At 41.9% G+C, this 18,016-nt stretch overlaps 1 protein-coding gene across 2 annotated transcripts; it reads right to left on the reverse strand.

Moving 5' to 3' along the window:
- Positions 1-4,746: 4,746 nt before the first annotated feature.
- Positions 4,747-16,647, reverse strand: TAF1A (TATA-box binding protein associated factor, RNA polymerase I subunit A). Of its 2 annotated transcripts, none has more exons than XM_061991469.1 (10): positions 16,164-16,647; positions 14,380-14,549; positions 12,965-13,078; positions 12,426-12,624; positions 11,573-11,703; positions 10,565-10,723; positions 9,353-9,419; positions 8,001-8,121; positions 6,253-6,413; positions 4,747-5,100 (listed from the first exon to the last, which is right to left on the reverse strand). In XM_061991469.1, exons 1-10 carry the CDS (start codon positions 16,291-16,293, stop codon positions 4,964-4,966), a joined length of 1,389 nt encoding a protein of 462 aa, XP_061847453.1. In that variant the 5' UTR covers positions 16,294-16,647; the 3' UTR covers positions 4,747-4,963. The 2 variants fall into 2 exon arrangements, with proteins under 2 accessions (XP_061847453.1, XP_061847454.1); XM_061991470.1 differs by lacking the exon at positions 16,164-16,647 and adding an exon at positions 14,973-15,193.
- Positions 16,648-18,016: the final 1,369 nt, after the last annotated feature.

An 18,016-nucleotide genomic window follows, 5' to 3' on the forward strand; every position in this document is an offset into this window, starting at 1 on the left:
TGGCAGGAGAGAAACCCTCCAGGCTGCCTCTTTGGTATTTCACTCATCACATAGCTGAACCCTCCCCTCTGGACATTTCTCATGCCCCTAGAAGCACTCACAATCTAATCCCTACATCTTAGTTTGAATTGGCTGAGAAATCCTGCACTAAGAAGTATGAATAACATAAAAATATGAAATATGATAGCGATATACAGAACCCGATAATCTCTCTCCTCATTTAAAAACACAAGTGAGTGTTCTCCATTTGTTATCTACTACTTTAATTGGCTTTTAAAAATGCAACAAATGTCGGTCTGGTTTCATAAAGACTGAACATGAGTCATAAAATGCAACCAAATTAAGGCAGCAGTTAGCCATAGGTGCAACTAACTTCAAAACAAAGCTTTACAGAGACACTGTTGTTATGCACAAATCCAGTTTCAGGGTTAAAATGAGAAGAAATTTAGAGTGACTGAAGGAGAAAACATTAATTTAAAGCACCAGCACAACCCAAAGTCAACTGTGATCTTCTGTGTGCTTAAGTGAATTGATTTTAGTAGTTTTGATCCCAGCTGACATTGATCTGAGTTAAAGATGCATGAGATTTCTGCCCCCTTTCCCCTTTGGTGACAAATGCATGAGTGAGCCCTCTGGGTAGCAAAGGACACCATCAGCTGTGCATGCAGGTGTACCCTGTCTGTACACATTGTACTTGGCCTGTGCTTCCAAAAGTGACACTGGCCTAAAGCTCTGCTCTTCCACAAGCTCTGATCACAACCAAGCTCCTTCAGCACTTCACCAAAACCAAACACTTGCCTTTCCATACAGCAGAACTTATCAGACAGCAAGGCTTTGTCATCTGTTCTATTGTTTCTGAAACATGGAGGCACAAAGCAATCTTTAAAAAAATCTATTAGATAGCCCTCACAAATCCCTGGAGAAACTATTACAGCAGACACACAGATGTCCTTTGTGCTGTTTCTAGCAGCTTCCTACTTACTGCTTTACCTTGATGGGACAAAGGCAAGAGAGCGAGGGAAGTGAAGCTGCAGGGAGAATCTCACATATAGGGAGACCTCCACTCATTCAAAACTCTCCACCCTCTCCCCACACATCACCATTTGCTCCCAAGATCTATCTGTATGTAGCTCATGGAGAAGTCGAAGCTCCCAGTCCTAGTTTCTCAAACAACAACCAGTGCAACATCACAGATGAGAATACTATGTGATTACAGATCTCCCCAGAGTCTCAGTTACTGCCCTCAAAATTTCAGTGACTGCCTGCATTACTCTGGTGTCCCCCGGCAATTGTCTTTCTTTGAAAGCACAACAAAGATATGTGAGGATATTTGTGTATTCTTCATTTGTAACTACAGCCTGTAAGTTCCCTGTGCTTTTAAGTACCATTACTGAGCTCTTTGGTGTAAGAAATTATCCACAATTAAAAGAACTTAAGCATCTCTCTCCCTTTCCTAGGGACATGACATGCTACTTGCAGACAAAAACTCGGAATATTTACCCATGTGCAGAACGGCCCTTCCTAGTTACTGGCTGTTTCAGCGCAGGAGGCAAGAGCACTCCTTGCTGTCCCTGCCAAGGGCAGAACGGCTAGAGTAGCTTTACTCACATTTAGGCAAGGATAGAAGACATAACCTCCCACAGATCTTACTGCTCACGTTACCCAAGGACTCCTTGCAGTTGGCAGACTGGGGTTTCTTTGGCCAACCTACCACCTCCAGTCATCTTCCAAATGCTATAACACAAGACTGGGAGGAACTTTCCATTTATTATCACAGATAAGAACACCAATTACAGAAAGCCCCAAAGAACTGCATATTTAAACCAGTGCAGAGCACAACAATCCTCCAATTCTGCAGGGACTACTCCAAAGGTAAAGTATGCACTTGTTGAATCCTGACAATATCCTTACATTGCTCTGAAAGCCAAGGTGAGTCCTGCCAAAGTTTCTGGAATTAGACAGATGGTCAGAATACAGAGAACCGGGGTGGGGGGAATAACACATGAGGTCAACATGCTTTGAAAAGCAGCTGACATGTCATTAGCTTGTTTTTCTTGACTTTGAGTAAAAACCTTCTTAAAATAGTAAAGCACAAGCAAAAGCATCACAAAAACATGAATGGAATCACAGGGAAAGCGAAGGGTAAAGCTGAAGTGATTTGTAATTCTGTGTTATCACTACATTAGGTTTTAATACGAAAAATACCAGGAGTAACAGAGGGAGGACAGACAGTGGGTCTGCACAGAGATGTGGATTCCATGAACAAGTTCCTTGTCTCAGCATAAAGGAGAACAGCAAAGAACAGATGTGCTAATTTGTTTCACAGAAGGGAAAGAAAAGACCACCAAAAAATCCCCATCTTCACAGAAGTTTTGCACACAGGATGAGGAGGACAATTCAGAAAAACAAACCTAGAGCACAGAATTCAAAGCCAAAGCAGAGTTAACATAGACAAGCTTCAAAATGGAGTATGCACACAATAATTTGCTCAGGAAGTTTCATTCAGGACATGTGATCTGCAGGGTTGTCTCAGATGCAAGTACTATGGTGTCAGCAAACAGCAAGTTTCTCGCAGGACATGAAAGAGCAACGCTTGAGATGGTTAAGTGAAAGCTGTGACTGAGCTGCTCTTCTACTTGCTGACTGCAGCATGGTAGTTCTAGCACCAGGACAGAACATGATCCTTGGCAGCAATCCTGCTTCCAGAGGCCAGAGAGAAAGCCGTGAGCACAGTGGATTAACAGATTTTTCAAAGACATCAAGCTCTTCTTTGTCTTCTCACTCTCCTTACTGCATTCTTCATACTTCCACCCCAAACTCTGCTGCTTTGTTTCACATTTCTTCCTCAATAGAGATGTTTTCTCAGCTGCTGCAAGGCATACATGTATCTTACAGGCAGCCAAAGAGACAGAGGGGAAATTATACAGCTCCTCTGCATGCCCACAAAGGAGTTCTTGTGGTTTAACCCCAGAGCACTACACAGCAACTTGCTCACTTTCCCCCAGCTCCTAATAAGATAGGGAGGAGAATTGTGGGGGTAAGAAGTAAAATTCATAGACTGAGATAAGAAGCTTACTGAAATAAAATACAACACAGTAATAACAATAATAAAGTATATAAAGGAATAGAACAAAGAGAGAGAGCAAAAAAGAAAAGAGAAGTGATGCCCAATGAAATTGCTCACCACCCACTGAGCAATGCCCGAGCAGCAATCGCCTCTCCTGGCCAGCCTCCCCCAGTCTATATACTGGGCATGATGTCCTACAGCAGGGAACAGCCCCTGGGCTAGTTGGGCTCAACTGCCCTGGCCATGCTCCCTCCCAGCTTCTGGTGCACCTCCTTGTCAGCAGTCTGGGAAACTGAAAAATCCTGAATCTCACTCAGGAAACATGTTGATTCCTAACCAATAGAACCACAATGGTTCCAACATCCCAAGGATATTCAAAATCCTCAAGAGCTACTGAAACTAGCCTGGAGGAGAAGGTGCAGGATGGTGCCTCTCCCACAGACTGACTCTCTAAGGAGAAACAGTAAAGAGGGTCATTGTTAATAGTCTCCGGTAGAAGATTCCTGAATGACAGAGGCGACAACAATGCCAAGAATAGACACCAGACTAATCTCAACAACCACTTCATTGTACAATAAACCAGTACAATGGTGGCACAGCAAAGCTCTAATTGTAACATAGCTGCTGCAGGTGGCAGCACCAGGAATACATATAGCAAGCAAGGGTTACACAGCAAAAATCTGAACATGAGCAGCAGAACTCCAACAGCCAGGAATCACACTGTGAGCAACAACTATGAAAATAATATAATACTTGTAACAAATTTGTTCTCTCAAGCCTTCCTTCCCCAGGTTGGGTGCTGAGAAGGAGCTGTTGTGGTTTAACCCCAGACAGTGACTAGGCACCATTCTGCTTTGAAAAGCACAGCTGTACTTACCCATATATCACTGTTATTAAAGACACCTTTATTTTATTCCCAGAGGTAGTTCAAAGCATTTCATCCAGAGTCCTACAGGCCGGTCATTAAAACAGGAGTAGTATTTGGAAACCACCTTGTTGTTGTTTTCAAGCAGACTGGAAGGCTGGTTTGTGATAACATGTTAACATTTGCTCCCCAAACACAGCAACACTGAATATTTTGACTCACAGGCAAGGCTGTAAAAAGAATACTAGAAAGTCTCTTCCACTAGGTACAGAAGTTTTAGGTAGTTCTGTGCTTTTGCTCTTCCAAAGCACTGAAACTCTAGCTTCCCTCTGCAGCTCCAGCAACTTCTCAGTCTCTCCTACCGGTGACGTAAAAACAATCCCTGAACTAGACACAAAACACGTGGAAAATAAAAAAAAGAAAAAGAGGGCCTTTGGATATGTTGATCTATTTGGACAAGCTGCAGTTAATCTTCACAACCTCTAATTCACAACCTATAAGGCAAAAAATGTGCCACATGCCTCTCCATTTCCCATACACTTCAGGAAATGCTGTTACAAGGAGCAAACTACGTTAGCTTTATCAGTTGAGAATGTGTTTACACAGTACGCTGTTCCTAAGTTAAGACACTACACCCAGTATGAATGCCACTGCTAGTCCTGGATGGACTTTGAACTAAAATCCAGCAGTCCTTTAAAGCACCATCTACACATCTAAACATAAGGAGGATCAACTCTACAATACTATTGATACAGAAACTCCACACCACAATGAAAAATATTTCTCAAGATGTATTTGAAATTGATGCTCTTTGCATTTCACACAGAAATATGGGACTAATGTTAAAGAAATGCCTCAACCTTACCCAGTTGATTTATATTCATTTTATTATAAAACACATACAAACCAAAGCATTTTTACAGAAACATATTTTAAAAAGTCTGGTACTGAGTCAATAGAGTCTGCCTAGAATAGCATCAAAGCAGAAGTCAGTTTCATAGAAAGGAACAAGTACAAGAACCTTATTGAGGTTATACAGAAGAATCCAAAACACCAGATATTCTCAGGTAGACGGGATTGTGTCTATTCACAAACTTCTTCAGTAACCGAAACCTTTTCACTTGAGCTTTGCAGCCTTGGTGTGACACATATTTAAAGTACTTGCAATCTAAGGAAAAAAAAAAAAAAAGCATTGTAAGTTATAACAAGACACAAGTAAATGCAAAATGCTTTAAGTGTTTAAATAACATACAAGCATCTAAAAGTTTTCAGTAAGGTAAGAAAATAATCCAAGACACATAGCTGCAGCATTACATAACCTATCCTCATTTGACCCAGGAAACATTCTACATATATATAACTGTATGCTGTGTCTTCAAAAAATATTTTACCATTCAAATAGATCAGAAAGTAAAACATTTACAGTGTAAAGCAGCACTGATTTCATACGTCAACTTATTGTGTTGGATAAGGAACAAGAGAGGCTCATATTGACAGCAGTAAGCATAGAGACTTCATTAAAGATAGAGCTGAAACAATTTTATTTGCCATTTGGAAATAAAATGTTGTGAGACATTTGGTAACATATTCCTGAAAGAAGAAAGAAAAGACTTTCAGCATGAGAAATTGTTTCATGAAGTCCAGAAGATAAAGTTACATGAAAGCCGAAAACAAACCAGTTTCCTATTAACCCAAAGTCCAAACCGATGTGTGAGCCAGTCTCCACACCGTATTCTCATTCTCAATTTAGCAGCTGCTTCTTGGCCTGATATTCCATTTGGTTTTGGCAGCATTTCAAATGCTACTGAAGAGGTCATGATCTTTCACCTTCTTACCAAACTGCTGGTGCGTTTCACTCAAGACCCCCACTTTGTCCTCTTCCCTGCATTACACTACCCCCATGGTCCCCAGCGAGCAGTTGCTCCCCAGTGTTTGCTGAGGTACTGCCCAGGCTGGCACCCAGCAAGCCAACTCTCCACAGTCCTCACAACATTCAATCAGGAACACGTTGTGCATTTTTGGAACCGTGTTTTGAAGGTTAAACAACAAGATAAATAGTATCGTGGTTACTCAACAAGGCCAGATAAAACAGAATTCTAAACCAGGATAAGACGAGTTATGCAAAATATGCCTCACTGTTGGATATCAAAGCAATTTAAATATTTTTCTCGTGTTCAGCTTCAAAGAAAACAATCTTTCCTAGAAGAAAGAGACTGCATTTCTTCCAACGAGCAGATCAGCTGCACCCCATCTCATTAGGAATAGAACTAGACCTTATTTCTGTTCTATGCAGTGAAAAGGAAAGAACATTTAGTATTACCTTTTCCCAGTAAAATTCCAGCCACTAGAGCTTTTTCATATGAAAGGCTTTCATTTTCCTGCCAATTCCTTTTTGCCAAGTAACGGCTAAAATGGAAGGCTGGCCACCAGTCCTTTCTGGAGTTCCACTCTTGCTTGATCCAGTCAAGATGTTTCTCAGAGCTGGGAAAAAGTATAACAAATTATATCAAAGCTTAAATTGGGAGATGTTTAGGAGGCACTGAATTTTATAATCAGCTTGCTACAATTCTCAAACTGCTAGCATAGACACAGTGACCACAAAAAAGCCATACTAGTGATGCAGGAGGCAAACTCTAGCAGTCATATTTAAATTATGGTGCGAAATGAAGCAAGTCTTTGACTTGTCTGTCAGTCTGCCAATAGTAGTAAGACAGCTTCTTCAAGCTTGTGAACACATTAGTAGTATGAAGGTGTTGGTTTGCTTTTAGAAAAGGTTATCCTATGCATAATCCAAGACTATCTTATCCCAAATACTCATCCCAATAACTGTTATGCAATAAAGACCTTAAGCCAAGCATTTCAGAAATAGACACTACCTACAACAGAGAAGTGATATTCCCATAAAACGACTGAGATGCCCTGAAGTTGTGTCTTAAAATACAAAAATGTAGGCAAAGTTCAGGGGACTGGAACGTCTTTCATATGAGGAAAAGCTGCGGGAACTGGGGCTGTTTAGTCTGGAGGAGGCTGAGGGGAGATCTTATTAACATTTACAAGTATCTAAATGGTTGGGACATCCCTTTTTTCTTTAGTATCTAGCAAAAGGACAAGGGGTAATGGGATGAAGCTGGAACACAAAAAGTTCCACTTAAATATAAGAAAAAACTATTTCACTGTTCAGGTGAGGGAGCCATGGCACAGGCTGTCCAGAGGGGTTGTGGAGTCTCCTTCCTTGGAGGTCTTCAAGACACACCTGGACATGTTCCTATGTGACCTGATCTAGGTGAACCTGCTTCTGCAGGGGGGGTTGGACTAGATGATATCTAAAGGTCCCTTCCAACCCCTACCATTCTATGATTCTAAGTCATCGTACCACTTTTACTAACTCTATGCAGCAACTCTCCTAGCTTTAATCCACTAGTTTCTGGACCTTAACAGCAGATGCTGGGTAGGTGGAAGTGGCAATAAAACAGTCAAACAAAGCAAATTAAGTACTGTATTAAGTCTAGACATTGGAGGCCTTCTGGGCACAGACTGCTTGAGATGGCTTCTTCTCAAATCAGAGGCCATGTCTGTCAGTGTTGGCAAGGACACGTTAGCTCAGCTTTCAAGAATACACTGGCTGCATTCTGTAAGCGGTACCATCATCACACTGGTCTGTACAGCACCACCCATGTCCTTATTGCAGCCCCAGCAATTCCCATACCAGCTTCCAATCATGCAGGCACAGGAACTGAGCACAAGGCCCAACAACTTAGTATTCCCACCCACCGAGCACCTGCACAACTTCCTGGGTAAGCATGTAATCTGGTAAAAAAATAGCACCCAAACCACTGTCTTCAGGCAATGACAATACTGGAAATTTGGAATCCTCCTCAACAAGAATTTCTTCTTTCCTCCCAACAAAAGCACGCTGCAGTCAAGTGCAGCACAGAACTCACGGAAGGCCAGACAACACTTGCCTTCTCTAGCACAGAGGACAAAGGCTACAAAGGGCCACTTTGTCAACTGATCAAAGGTGAAGACTCAGCATATTTGTTTTAAGCATGTTTCACCAGATATACTTACATTACAATTTGTTTCATCTGTCTTGCCAAACAACTCCATGCTTTTACATTTTCCTTCCAGCCAGCATAATCCAAGGCTGCAAAAATAACTTCTAGCCCCAGTCTACGTTTTTTTTTTTTCTCTGGAAAAAGATTAGGCTAATTAATGAATTAAATAGATTGGGCTGAACTCATTAATACACATCAAGTAAAATATAATTCTCCATCCTGCTACTTCCCCTCTCACGAGGGCTTCCCTCATTGCCTTCTGCCTCTTAAGAGAAAAAATTAAGGAATACTTCCTGGCTCTAGAGCACAACTCATATCAGAAACACTCTCCTTGTTCACATCCTGCTCAAAAACTGCTGGGTCAAGAGGCACACACAGGACCCTTCACTTGTCCCACACTGCCTTGCTTACATTAGCTCCTGTTTCCAAAGCTCACTAATCCTTGCTTCCCACTCTTCTTCCTATGGTAAAGGAACACAGCACCTCTGGAGCACTTTAAATCCTGAGATGCCACCAAAATAAAATCCAAAAGAAGACCTAGGATTGATATGAATAAAACAGACATTTCACATCAGCACTTCTGTATCAGCAGAGTTCTTAAAATAATGCTTGACCTATGACATAAATGCGGGAAAAGTTGTTTATCAGTGTAAGTTTCTTCAAAAACCAGACTGTCCTCGTAAGGTATGAAAGGTTACCAAGCGTGTCATATATGAACAGAAAAAGGGAAGTTTCAGCCAGGAGATTGTTTTTCTCATGCTGATCAATTGTATTCCAAGCTGCCTGTCTGTCTTGTGACCTGCTATGTTCCAGCAGCTCGGGAGATTGGTGAAACATCCTTGAATCAAGACTGTTCTTCTGGTTTTCCTCTTAGAGATAGGGAAAAAATAGTCTCCAAATCGGAAGACTTTTTTACCAGCTTGAAGACAAAATGTCCTTGAAAAAGATGTTGCCCTTTCATCTGTAACAAGGAACTAAAGCATAGATGCATCTTAATTCCTCCTGAATAATAAATAAATAAATGCATAAATCAGAGACCCCAAAAAGGGAATAGAGACTGTGTCATTCAGAGCAGAGGACCTAAAAAAAAAATAAGTTATTTTTGATATCCCAGCTCTGGCTTAGAACAGTCTGCCTTGATCGGCCTTGAAAATGAGAAAGGCGTTTGTTTACAAAGGTTTGTAACTGCCTATTAACGCATCCAATTTAAAGGTTCCTGGGACTGGAAAGTTGGGATTTGGGCTTGTTGTTTTCTTCTGAACAAATTAAACTACTTTAAAAAGCAGAAGGAAGGCTGCAGAATAATTTCAGAGTATTATTTTCGATTAACACAAAGGAAAGGAGCAATGACATTTAAAGACTTACTTGATTTTTGAAGCATGGTATTAAAATCAATCATTAGTTCGTGAGAAGGAGCAATATCGTGCAAGATCTGAAAGATAAAAATAAACTCAAAAAATCCAGGCACATTATTTTGATGTGAAAACTTTTGAAGACTTCTACCTGATCAAAAGAAGTAGAGGCTTCAGAGTTTCGGGTGTTTTAGTTAAGAAAATTAAACAGTCTGGTACTTCAGTGCCTTGGTGTAAAGAACTAATACCTAGGTCCATTTTGTACACCTGTGACACTACTCTGAGAAACAATGGATGAAATATCTTGATGGCTGCTTAAAAACACTCCACGACAAATACAGCATCCTCAAGGAACAGTCCAAAATCCATATCCAGTGTCCTCTTTTTAGGGGGCAGCATAATTTTCTTCCAGCTCTAGCTCCCCTGTCCAGTGCTCTGTGTATTGGGTCACAGTTTCTGGATCTATCAGATTAGTTATTTGATTGTTGATATCTTGTAAGAGACTAGTGTCTAAAGGCACTGCTTTTTAGCACCGAGAAGATAGAATTTTATAAATATATATAGGACAGTTTAAAAGTCTAAACTTGATGAAGCTCTTTTAAAACGTCTGCCCTAACGAAAGCACATTAGTGCCATCAAGTGGCAAAACAGACTGCAAAACATTGTTTGCAAGAAGCTACCAAGATTCCTGAGCAAAGAGCAAGGTAAGCATGAATTTAAAAGCAACTTTACAAAAGCTTAATACAGCAAGGCCTTGTCTGCCAACAGCCAGTAGAAATTTACTTCTGTTTTAGCTTAAATGCACAGCTCACTGAAAACAAGCAGAGAAACTAATTGGTAGGCAGGATCAATGTGTGTTAAGAGCAAGCATCTACTAATCTCTTCAATATGGTAAAGATACAACTGTAACAGAAATCAATGCATGTTATGTACAAGACTACAGGGTTCCAGAAGTCTATATATCAGCAAACATCTTCTTAGAGTCAGTAGACAAGCTCAGAGAAGTTATACGATGTGTTGGTTAAAGGCAAAACAAAGAGTTGAAATGAAAAGCAGTAATACTGTTTGCTGCCTCATCAGCACCATTGCTTACTTTCCCTTATCTGCTGTAACATTATTTACCCTATTGTATTCTTTGTGAGAAGCAGAAGGTTAAGTGAAGCAAACTATCAGGTCACCGTACAAGATGAATGACCACAGATTGTACCTACTGTGTAATTTATACCTTCAGTGTAGACACGAGTAATTTCTTTGATTCACCATGTCTCTTCAGGAACTGATAGAGGTAAACATGAGCATTGGGATTAGCAGGAAACTTTGAGTTGTAGGCATATTCATTTAATACTTGGCGGGCTTCGTTATGGTCTCCATAGAACTCCAACAACTAAGAGAAGTGAAGTTTGTTGTTAGTTTGCCACATATCAGCAATCAAATTCTTGCAATTCATTTTGGGCTGCCACAGAACTATCCAATAGCACAGTCCATATCTAAGAGCACAGCAGGTAAGATAAGACCAAGACTACAGATTTTCCTTTTACTGGCTACTCTCATCACAGATAAGACCAAAATTCACACAAAGAAGTTGCTACAGGAGAAAATTCCTTTAACACTTAAATTGTGAAAGCAATTACCAGCACTTGCTCACTGGGAAGAGACACTGGAGCAGCCTGCCATGTCTTTAAAGAGAGAACTTGGCTGCTGTCAGCACCAAGCAAAATTCCTAAGATGTTCTTAGAGAGAAGTCTGAGCTTATCAGCATCTACAGAGAGTAAATATTTCAAAAACACAAGATTTTTAAAAACACAAGAACAAACCCCAAAACTCAGAGAGACCACATGTTTGGTGCCTTGAACATTCAGCATATCCAGAAAAAATACTGCCCTGACAAAAAGGGAGAATTTGTCTTCAGAAATTTAAACTAAGCAGCTGTGCTCGTTTCTGTACTAGTATGACAAAAACAAAGTATGCAAGCTGTTTCTCTCTTTCTTTTTCTTGGCAATGTACTGATTTCTACTCTGTGTAGGCTTTGTAGTTCTACCAGGAATGAATTGTGCTCTAAATCAAAATCAGTGAGACAAACAGAAAGATGTGTTGCTTTTAAAATATTTTGCTGTCACTGCCCCCCACCCCCCCGCCACACCCCACACACCCTCCCATCCCCCTGCAGACAGACTTGTAATGAAAATTAGACAGGGAAATAGAGAAGGAAAACAACTGTAAATCATGCTCTTACATCCACATAGCACTTCACAAAGAGATCCCAGACACCAGGTATTTTAATAATCTCCTTTAAGTTCATCGCTGCCTTGCGAAAGCAACTGTGCATTTCTTGTTCAACAGACAAGTCTTCAAATCCGTCCTGACCTACCAAAACGTGAAAAAAATGCCACAATGTTAGCTCTGCTAATCAAAAGGGATCACTAAGAAGTGGTGCACCTAAGAGATGGTCACATTTTGATAGGTAAGGACTCCAGTCAGATAGCTTTTTAAAAAAGAAGCCTCAAGTTCCTCAAATCTATCAGCACCCAATTTCAACACACAGGGCATGACAGGTAGTATTTCAAGACAAGAAGCTAGCAGCACAAGATCCAGAAACCAAATTCAATACTTGGTTTCCACAGAAACAAGTAGAGAACCGGTAAAACTGGTAACACACAGTCAGCAGGTGCAGAATTAGATGCCACACACAATTAACAACCTGCACATCTTTGAAGAAACTGAAATTCAAACACAAGTTTCAGGGCCTTTTGCTACCACTTAAAATTCTAGCAGCACTTGAGTACTTACACATCCATTAAGCCACTGCTTTAAGTAAACTCATTACTTTCATCATTATTTTAGGTGATACTGGCCGGTTGTAAGAAGTGTGATGCATAAGGTGAAAAGGTTTCAGAAAAGCATTTCAGGACACTTCAGAGAAGTGCGGGTCAGTATGCCATTTTGGCACCATCAACATGGCTGATGTAAAATTATGCACAACCATACCATCAAAGTTTGAAGTCTAGCAAAGTGAAAAGGTGTCACTGCAAACCATGGTGTCTGCACAAGCAAGCTTAAGTTCACAGCAGAAGACAAATACCACTTACCGTGCTCTAACAGGATGTTCTTCTGCTTAGACCAGCTATAGTAGTCCAACAGTCCCCTGTAAGCCTGAATCAGTTTCATTTCTTTATCCTGAATGGTTGTTTGCTCTCCAAACCTCCAGCTTTCTGCCAGGGACAGGTTTTGGTAAGCTTCATCTATTAGTCCATTACAAAGGAGATGAAAGACATGCTCTAAGCAAACCTGTAATTCAAATAGCCCATATCACAGCAATTCAAATCACAAATGGAGATATTCTCAACAACACAACAACGTTCTACACAGATGTTTCAAACTGAAATTCAAAGATTAAAGCATCTAGGCACTTTTAAAGACTAATCATACACAACTGTGATTAAATATACAGACCAAGTGAGATAGTTCGGTACAGAACACCACTTAAAATACCACGCAATTGGTAAATCAGATGATTTTTTTTGGCACTATTGTCATCAGCACATTTTGAAAGAGATTCAGAAACTAACACTCAAGTAAGTGTTCAGGTAAACACGGAAATTATCAAGATCACATTCAGTGCACTCACCTTCAAATACCTTTTTACTCCTAAAGTTTTCATCTGTTCTATGAAAGAGTTGAACTCTCTCATGCTGCTATGGGAATGATGGCACAAGATTTCAGTTCCTATTCTCCAAATAATCTGTTCATGGGGAGAAAGAGATTAAAAGATAATTTTCATACAAAAATGATGAGAATCACCGTTTTACCAAACTTCCAGTTACTGTAATGTGAAAAAAAGAGATACACTTGAATTGCAAATAAAGAATTAATACTAAGTATTATCTACTGCTATAGTAACCTACATACCCATCTATGAGGATTCTCACAACCATTCTGTGGGTGCTTCGTAATTGCCCATTATAAATGCAACACTCCAGCAAAGCTTACAAAAACTGTTTTTGTCAGAAGGTTACTCCCTCCTGTTACCAACAAATTGTGTTTTCCTTTGATATGATTCCTCTAAGATAAGGTACACATAATCCTTTGGACTTAGTAATAAAGATTATTTCCAGTACCTTTTCATCTAAATGCAGTTGTTTTTGAGACGTGCTTACATGGTATAACGAAATAGTCCAGTAGTGTTCCATTTATTTAACAGCTCTCATTCCTTTCCTCTTGCTTCTGGCTCAGTATCTGCTAGGAGTTTTGCAAGTACTGAAGGATCTAGTAAAAGCCTAAATAAGCCACTAGCTTTTAAACAGATTCTGACTGATGGCATGCCAGTGGCAAACCCATTTTCTGCTTTTTCCATTTTAGAAGAGTAGTTTAAGATGACTTTTCATAGATATACTCCTTACTGAATTACCTTGTGCAAAGTCAAGTTTTAATCTGTTGTGTCAAGGACCTATGTAAAAAAAGCAAACAAACAAACAAAAAACCCCCCAAAAAACACAAGACAACAAAACAACCCTCAACAACCAACCAAAAAAAAAAAGCTAAATCCCAGAAAAACAGCCTACAAGCCCAGAGAACTTTTCAGAACCTCCGAGCACTGTCAGGAAAAACTGCGGATTCTCAGCAGCCCTGAGAGTAAGATCTCAGCAGAATTAAAGGTCCAGAAGATTGGTTAAACCACACCAGAGGCATGCCTGTGCAGAGGCAGACTGCTCATGAGTAACAGACAGTATGCTGCCTTAAGCACTACCAATGATGAGGTCTGCTGCACTTTTGCAGCCTGCTATCCAAGAGTTTCTACATCAGCACCTGAACAGTTCTTACTTGGTTTTAGAAGCTTCAGTATCTTTTTTTGTAAGGAAACTAGTTTAGTTGATGGAAGCTGCGCAGCTTTTCAAGTCTTAGTTCTGGTACTTTTTAATTTTAAGAAGAAAAATCAAGCCTGCGATCAGTTAATTAAGACAAATGTTGGTCCTGAAGTATGATAAATGCTTCTTTTAAGTATTTTTATATCTGCAGAAGAACTGATAAGTGACATTGCCTTACCTCTGACGGACCCATGTATTCTCTAGAAAAGTCTTTCTCCAGTGACTCAATGTAGAAGGTCAGAAATTCTGCAGCCCTTTTCCACTGCTTCTGTAGCATGGCGTCCTGAATGTAACGTAAACACGCTTCCTTGCTCTTCCTGAAGTTTAATTTGTATTCATGGGAAGATGCTAAACAAGCAAATAAACAAAAAAAATCAACTAAGCCCACAAATTTCACAGCCCTTATTCAGATAGCAAGGTGTCTACCATTTCAGTATCTCTATTATATGATCTCAGACATCACGGATAGCGATCTTGAGCTATGTAATTTTGAAGTTAAACACACCTATTAGTCTGCAGGGAAGCAAGACTATGGCAAAAGCTGGAAATATAACAAAAACATCATAGTACATTTATAGCTATAATTTGAGGACCACTCACTTCTGTTACTGATCATCACCTAAGTTTGTGACCTCACTGTGCTGAAGATTTGCACACAAATATACAAACAGGCCAATCCAGCACCAAAGGCTAAGCAATTGTCATTATATTGAAAAAAAGCAGAAAAGTAAAGAAATATTTCAAGTACAAGACTGGAAAGAGGCCACTTACTCATTTTATAGGGACAGTAGGTCAACTCCTCTTACAGCACAAAGGCAAAACCTCGTATCCACATCTGTTTAAAGCTCACAGCTGTGAGACATGAGACTCACATCTATGCCATGTCTACTGTGTCCCTACAACAATGCTCAAGCCATAAAAGCCTTCTACAAAGGACGGGCAGAGCTGACTAAACCACCTCCTACCTGGATATTGTAGGCAAACAACACAGGGTTTTTGCAATGCATTCTACAAAGCTACCTCTAATCAATCTACCTATAGGTCTAGTCTTCATGCCTCTTTCTAACATCAAAGGTTCCAAGTACTAAGAAAATAATACCCACAGTGAACTTTGCATAATTAAATACAAAGACCCCAGCAACTGTAGGTAAACTCTACCAGGTAAGTTAGAATTATAGAATGAGAGGGGTTGGAAGGGACCTCCAGAGATCATCTAGTCCAACCCCCATGCTCAAGCAGCTCCACTTACATCAGGTCACACAGAAACACATCCAGGCTGGTTTGGAAACCTCCTGAGAAGAGGACTCCACAACCTCCCTGGGCAGCCTGTGCCAGGGCTCCCTCACCCTCATAGGAAATAAATTTTTCCTTCTATTTAAGTGGAACTTTTGTATTCCGGCTTGTGTTGGTTTCCCCTAGTCCTGTCACTGGGCACTACAGAAGAAAGCATCACCCCATCCTCTTGACATCCACCCTTTAGGTAGTTCTGAGATACCCTCTCAGTCTTCTCCAGGCTAAACAGCCTCGGCTCCTGTAGCCCTTCCTCATAAGATTTTCTACAACCCTGACCATCTTGGTAGCCCTCAGCTGAACTCCAAGTTGCTGAGAAGTCATCCAATATGTACAGAGTAGATGGAAAGTTATTTTGAAACAATTTCTTCCGAGGATTTGGGGTCACCGGCATCCTCAATGATTTTATTACCAGCCACCTCGTTAGCCCTTATTTGATTAGTAGCGGCCGCGCGCTTTCAAGGGCAGCGCTGGGGGAACCGGGAACCCCGATTGCCTCCTCGGCGGGCACCCGGCGGCGAGCGGCGAAGGGAGCGGCGAAGGGGCACGGTGGGGGCAGAGGGCGGCGTTTCTCCCTCAAGGCCGGAGGAAAGAAAAGAGGGACGGCGGAGCATTGGGAAGCGCGGCAGCAGGGTGGGGACGAGCGGGAGCCGCCGACTGCTCCGCCCTTACCCGGTCGGTCGAGGTGCGGCGGCAAGAAAGGCAGGTGTAGGCACGGCAGCAGGGCCTTCCTCGCCGGGGCCTCAAGGCTCTTCGCCGCCGCCGCCGCCGCCTCCTCCTCCTCCTCCAGGAAGCTGTCCATGGCGCCGCAGGCGGGCCGGCACGCCCGCACTAACTGTGCCTCCCCGTCCCGCTGCAGCAGGAGACAGCCGTCTTTGACCCTGAGGGGCGACCTCGGTGAGAGACCTTACGGGCCTCTGTCAGCTAACCAGCCAAGGTGTCTCCCGTAACCCGTCAGTCCGTAAAAGCAGCAGCCCAGCAAGGCGCGACAGAGCTCGGTTAAACAGAGAACACGCCCTCACGCTGGCCAACAGACGAGCTTACAGCACGCACACACTCTGGTGAGGCTCACACGTCTTGAGAAACACAGCCTGATTTTGCCGCCATGATGAAAGGGGGAGTGAAGGGGAGAAGCCGAACTCGGCGCCGCGCATGCGCGTTGAGGGAGCCGGGCGGTGCCTACGGGGGCCCTTTTCCCCAGGCGCCTGCGCGGAGAAGGGACACGGGAGCAGTCGGCAGGACGGGCAGCTGGCATGGGCTGATATGGTCCTGTGGGTCTTAGAGGTGGAGGGAGACACTGCCTTTGCCCTTTCGTAATGGCTTCGGCTTTAAGAAAGGTGGTTTTCGCCCTCGGAGTTCAGCACCCTTTGGTTGGGAGCTCCGAGCAATAGGCTGGGCAGAAAGCGGCGCAGGCCTCGTGGGAGGCCCTGGCGCAAGCACGCATATGCCCAGGCCGGCGTATGCCGAGGCCGAGTGCCGTGAGCGACGAATCGAGCCAACATGCCATGGCAGTGCGGCAAGCTGCCTTGGAGCTGGCGCCTCAGCACCTGCAGCTACTGTAGGCGAGGCGTGCTGGTTTCCCCCTGCCTGGGGATGTGGGGATAGGAGAAAAGAGCAGGTGGGATCAGGAAGAGGATGGGAGGCTCGCTGATGTGTTCAGTAGTGCGGCGGGATATGTTTAATTGCTAAATGTAGCACAATCAGCGTTACTGTGACTAATGGTACTCTAAAAATGATAGTTAACTTGATCCAGTTGTCACTCTTTCTGTTAGCTCTATGGTGACTTTTCTGATAGTTTGTCATTTGGAACATTGTGTTCTACAGCAAAATATATCTTCAGAATCAAATTCTTGTGCACTGTAGAGCAGTAATGTTGCTTGTGCTTTCACAGAGTTCCTGGGTTCCAGTTCTGTCTGCCTCAGCCACGCAACCTGGATTGTACAAATTTGTGTTGGAATTGGTTTATTTAAGTTGCTTTTGGCAACCGACTTTGCCATGGAGCGTTTTAATATGTGTAAAGTCCAGTTTTCCAAGTAAGAATTTACAGATGTTGTTTGTTTGGGTTTTTTTTTTTTTTCAGAATGGCTCTGCCACGTGAGGATGAGTAAATAATAAACTGGCTCAGATGGAAGGTTCATGTAACTCAGTGTCGTGGTTCAACTCTGATCAGTAACAAGTGTCAATGGAATAGTACAAGGCAGCACAGTTGTTTGTGATTTCTAAACATTTAACCTCAGTATATAACATATAATACATCTATGTGGGGGGTAACAGATACCTCTTTTTTTTTTAGTCCTCTGTTTTTCCAGTATATGATTAGCATTTCAGCTCATAAATATCCTATGTTACTAATAGTTAACTTACATGACAATTTGATGATAAACTCTTATATAGCACCGATTCTTTAACAGTATCTGTCCTTTATATGACACCTCATATGAATGTCTCACTGATTGCTAGCATTTCTCAAGCTTGTTGTCACTTCCTAAAACATTTCTGATCTTTTGTTAGGTCAGGACCCAAAT

The sequence above is a fragment of the Colius striatus genome, chromosome 2 (assembly GCF_028858725.1).
Source record: "Colius striatus isolate bColStr4 chromosome 2, bColStr4.1.hap1, whole genome shotgun sequence".
Lineage (NCBI taxonomy): Eukaryota > Metazoa > Chordata > Aves > Coliiformes > Coliidae > Colius > Colius striatus.

Bases quoted from the DNA above. Each gene is read 5' to 3' on its own strand.
- TAF1A (XM_061991469.1), bottom strand. From the start codon at position 16,293: ATGGACAGCTTCCTGGAGGAGGAGGAGGAGGCGGCGGCGGCGGCGGCG. The intron at 13,079-14,379 runs GTAAGGCAATGT...CCCCATGAACAG, and splicing joins AATACATGGGTCCGTCAGAG to ATTATTTGGAGAATAGGAAC. The intron at 11,704-12,425 runs GTAAGTGGTATT...ACGTTTTGGTAG, and splicing joins GAACATCCTGTTAGAGCACG to GTCAGGACGGATTTGAAGAC.